General features: G+C 44.0%; 1 protein-coding gene across 1 annotated transcript in view; it reads right to left on the reverse strand.

The window, feature by feature from the left end:
* Window positions 1–1,543: 1,543 nt before the first annotated feature.
* LOC141807282 (C-type lectin domain family 10 member A-like) overlaps window positions 1,544–4,693 on the reverse strand; it is a 7,557-nt gene continuing 4,407 nt past the window's right edge. The window contains exons 3-5 of the mRNA XM_074693176.1: window positions 4,379–4,533; window positions 3,770–3,873; window positions 1,544–1,879 (exon numbers count right to left, since the gene is read on the reverse strand). Of these exons, the coding sequence (XP_074549277.1) occupies window positions 1,729–1,879; window positions 3,770–3,873; window positions 4,379–4,533 (410 nt within the window). The 3' untranslated portion in view covers window positions 1,544–1,728. The remainder of the gene's footprint in view (window positions 1,880–3,769; window positions 3,874–4,378; window positions 4,534–4,693) is intronic.

Raw genomic sequence — 4,693 nt, forward strand, 5'->3', positions numbered from 1 at the left:
GGTTTACGTTCAGAATTTGGCCACACTGTTTATATTAATTATGTTTATGTATTTCCAACTTGTGAAAAAAAAAAAAAGTGTCTTGATTCAGGCTACCGCTAACCACCCCACCCTGTGAGCTGGATTACAAACTAGATTAATGGCCCTTGAGAGGTTCTGCAAAATCCTGAAAGATCACTTCCCATCACCATGGCAACACATGAAGCTCTCCCAAATTAGCTACTAGATAAAACCAGACTGGGGCCGGACAGAATGTTGTTAATCAGGTTAACCCATCATGTAATTTTTGGATGAAAAGCAGAATAGACTTCACATGCATTAAAAACGAGATGATGTCTTATTTTGAAATCCTTGAATCAATGAAACACTGAAATGTTGCACCCCTCTTTCTTGCTATTGTGATAAGAAATAGAATGAGAAATTACAACAAAAAATATTATCTTGAATAAGTGGATCCTGAGGGTACTGAGCCAACCTGACACAAATATGAGGCCTAAAATCTCTCTGTCAAATCATCTAGGTCCACTTCCATGGTGACATCTTCTTATGATAACACAGATTGTGTGTCCATGTCAGGATTCAGGATAGTCTACATCTTTCCAGCCAGGAAACTTTATCTTCTTCTTCATAACTGATCAGAGAACCATGATGTTGACCAGATGGTGGCGCTCTCTGAGGCCAAGCAAAGGTCTGCCATGGCCGGCAACACACCTCTAAGGATCCCCCGTTAAAACTTTGAAAATCAGAGAAGCCTGATTTCGCTTAGAAAATACAAGACTTAGGTCCCTGAATGTTTTAACTACTCACACAAAAGGATGCTCTTGTTAGTAATCTGTACAATCCAACTAACCAAAGTGTGTTTCAACTCTGGACCATAAGGGTTTGTAAAGGATCAACTGAATCAGCAGCGTGTGTGTCTCTGTGTCAGGACTTCTTCCTGCTCTGACTGTGGAGCATGTTTGCTTGTTAATGTGTTTTCTTTATCCTTTCAATGGAACATTGGTTTCAACAACATGTTTAAAAAAGTTTGATTAGATCTTGGGTGAAGGTCACACACACAACGCCACATTATGTAATAATGCCCCAGTATGAAATGATGCAATAAGGGTTCACTTAAATATGTAATAATAGCATTTTGTAACAATCTATCACATTTCATTATAAAACTCTTGAACACAGTGTGTAATAAGCTTTGCAGCAGTATGTAATAAGTTCTTACATATTGCATGACTTATTACAAAATGAGTGTTTTGCACTTTTTTTTCCAGAAAATGTAAGAATTTGGTGCATTATGTGATAAACCACCAAAACGGATGTCTGAATTAGAAAAAAGACATGTCATCTTATATCACTGCAACGGAGTCTGTGCTGCTTTAACACCTCATGGTTCCCAGCTGGGACAAAACGTCCAACTGCTGAGTCCCCCAACCCCAGATTAACAGAGGCATGGAAGTTTGACACCTTTTATTAGAGAAATCAATCATTGTTCACCACACGCACAAAGCAGAGGAAAGAAAAGCAACCAACAGAAGGGGGTGGGGGTGCAAACAGAGCCAGGACTACAGGGTCCTACAAACATCTAAAGGGATCCTGGGGTGAAGGTTCCGAGTGCTGAGGCTCTGGACTGTCTTCTTCTGATTGGAGGAAACAGGACAAAGCACAGTGGCTGAGGCAGCAGGATTTCTCCAGGGCAGAGTAAATTTAGAGGACAGTGTGTGACTGAAGCGCTCAGAGCTGCTCGAACTTCCTCTCACAGATCCACCGAGCTCTGGAGCTGCAGTTATAGTCGTTCAAGCCAATGAAAGTCATCATTGTGCGAAGATCGCCACAGTCCTCTCCTCCAAACGCTCCATCAGGCTGTCCAGGGGCCCAAAGCAACCTGAAGACATAGAAGATCACTTCAGTTTGGCTGGTCTGGGTCAGGGGTCTTTCTATCCCCCAAACAGCCCAAAGACTTTCCTTCTAGATAACAACATGGACCAGCGTGCTCATGTGTGTCCTCACCCTAACCCTCACCCTGGCCCCACTGCAGAGCCTCGTGGACCCATGGACTAACCTAAATGGTGTCATTCTCCACCATGGCTCAGAGTCTGCCCTGAAGATCCAGCCAGGCTCCACATTTCCCAACATGCCCTTTGGCTGGGTTTGGCTACTAAAACGAGTCAGAGCTACACATCTGCGTAGAAACTGCACAGTGCTGAAGTGAAGCTCAGTCAAACCCCTCCTTCAATGAGTCAGCAGAAAAAGACTGCATCTTCCAGAAAAGGTTATAATATTTAACTAAAAGGAAACTAAAAACCAAAACTACAATTTAAAATACTTTGCAGTTAACTCAAACTAATAAAAATAGAAAAGCACCGCGGAGGGAGTGCTGGTAGCGGAGACGGCCAGAGCCGCTGTCCCTGCAGCAGGAGAATGGACAGCGGGGCACATCGGAGGACACGAAGCGCGTCACCGTGTGGGCCAGCTCCCAGGACAGATGTAATCTGTTCCTTTGTCATTAATAGGAGTACAAAATGAAGAGACAGTTACACAGCTGGCTTATCCATTCAGAATACTTTTGATCCACCTGCACTCCTGGTTTGTCATCACCAAATAGCAGAACCTTTGGTGATATACTGTATACTCTCCCAGTGTCTCCACCTCATCCTCCTTACAATAATGTACTCCATCTTTTTAGATCACGTTAAAAATAAAGACTAAAACAGAGAAATATGGGAAATCACGGGTAAATCCTGAGTGACAAACATTTATTTTGTCTGTTTTTTCTTTGTCTTTTCTCTCCCTCTTTTCTTTGAATTAAATGAAATGAGAGAAGCCAGATATATACTCAGTATCAGATGTTAATGCTGTTTATTGTTTAATTGTAAGATGTGCATCAAACTTCCAGTTGCCGTGAGGTTAACTTTCCATTATGACAAACGGCTTTAATCTGACATCAGATGTGACGGGACAGTTAATATAGATATAAATCTATATGCTGGTTCAGACAGTTACATTAAATAGTGATTACTGTGATTGTTTACTGCATTAAAATGTGTCTGACACTCTGGAAACCTGCCTCTGAGGCTTTGATGACATGTGCGCACATGTGCGCCTGTCACCAAATTACAGCTGCGTGGGGTGCGCTCCGCCTTGCACTGAGGATAGACCAGGTTGGAGCTGGCGAGCTTTCAGCGCACTTTTTTGGCACAAAATTGTCACTGCGCCAACATGAATCTGCTGACACCTCCCCCTGGCGCGCCGTCACACCCATCTCTGCGCAGACGGTCTACCAAATTGTCAAATTGGCAGCGCACTGTGGTGCGCCGCATGAAATTAGCACTGCGCAGGCTGCGCCCCCTGCGCTGCGCCACGAAATTAGAGCCCCTTGTGTTTAAGGCAGCAGCCAACAGTTCGGTATCAGCATTGACTGAGCAGCGAGCTCTATGTTCCAATTAAAAATAAACAGTTTTTCAAAATTTTTACTCTGACCTTTTGAATCCCGGACCTGGTTAATAAGGTATGAAAAAACTCAAACTAAACTGAAACTAAAGTAAAACTACACTAAAACTAAGCTTTGTTGCAAAAATCAACACTAAATAAAAATGAGAATGCCCGCTCTACAACAAATTAAAACTAAACTGTAATGGAAAAAAAGTCAAAACTAACTAATACTAAAGAATAATGAGAACAACGATGTCAAAACTAACTAAAAGTACACTATAATGACAAATCCAAAACTATTATAACTTTGCTTCCAGAGTCACGGTGCTTATAAAACACTCACCTTTGTTTGTCCACTTGTGTCCCGTCCACCCAGACCCAGGTACCCTCCTGCCCCCTGTCAGTCATGCCGACCCACGCTGCCATGGTGAAGCCTGTGAGGAAGGCCTGGGACAAACACACACTCTGTGACATCTTACTCTGCTCAGAGCCTGCTCTGGATGCTGTGTCACCCAGGTCCATCACCAACTTTCAACCAATCACTCATCACTGCTGCTCTGATCTCCTGGGGGTGGTCCTGCTGAGCAGAACTTAACACTGCTGTTTGCCCTAAGCCTCCTGCCACTTGCTGTGGCTCAGCTCTCAGCTCTCTGACACTCCCCGTGGCCCAGCCCTCAGCTCAGACTACCAGGATATCAAAGTGGAGCATCATCAGGATGTGTGCTTGTGTCTTCCATTTGTGTTTGTCAGAGCACTCACTGCTGAATGTCACCTCAAACATGTTTCAAGGTAAGTATTTCCTCCGATCAGAGCAGGTCAGGATATTCCTCTCCACATTAGGATGCCTGAGAGCAGCTCTAACACTTATTCTGCCCCCTCCTCTGGCTGCTCTCATTCATGCTCACATCAAAACCACGCTCACAACAGATGTTGGACAGGTGTTTCAGGTTACCTGCTCCTGTCTGCTGTCGATGACCACCAGGTCGGCGTCTCTTTGCACACAGTCCTCCCGGCCCTCATCCCAGCTTCTCTGCTGTGATGAGATGTAGTAACAGCTGGACGCAAACATCAGCCAGCCTCGAGGACATGTGTGTGTCTCTGTCTCAACTCAACATGACACAACATGACACAACATGACACAACATGACACAACATGACACAACATGACACAACATGACACATCACAACACAGAGCAGCCTGTAGGTGATTGTCTTATTAAACCATATGAGCCACATTCACCTGACCAGTCCAGAAAAAAGTCTTACT

The sequence above is a fragment of the Halichoeres trimaculatus genome, unplaced genomic scaffold (assembly GCF_033239565.1).
Source record: "Halichoeres trimaculatus isolate MK-OKI-2021-1 unplaced genomic scaffold, fHalTri1.1 fHalTri1_scaffold_2, whole genome shotgun sequence".
NCBI lineage: Eukaryota > Metazoa > Chordata > Actinopteri > Labriformes > Labridae > Halichoeres > Halichoeres trimaculatus.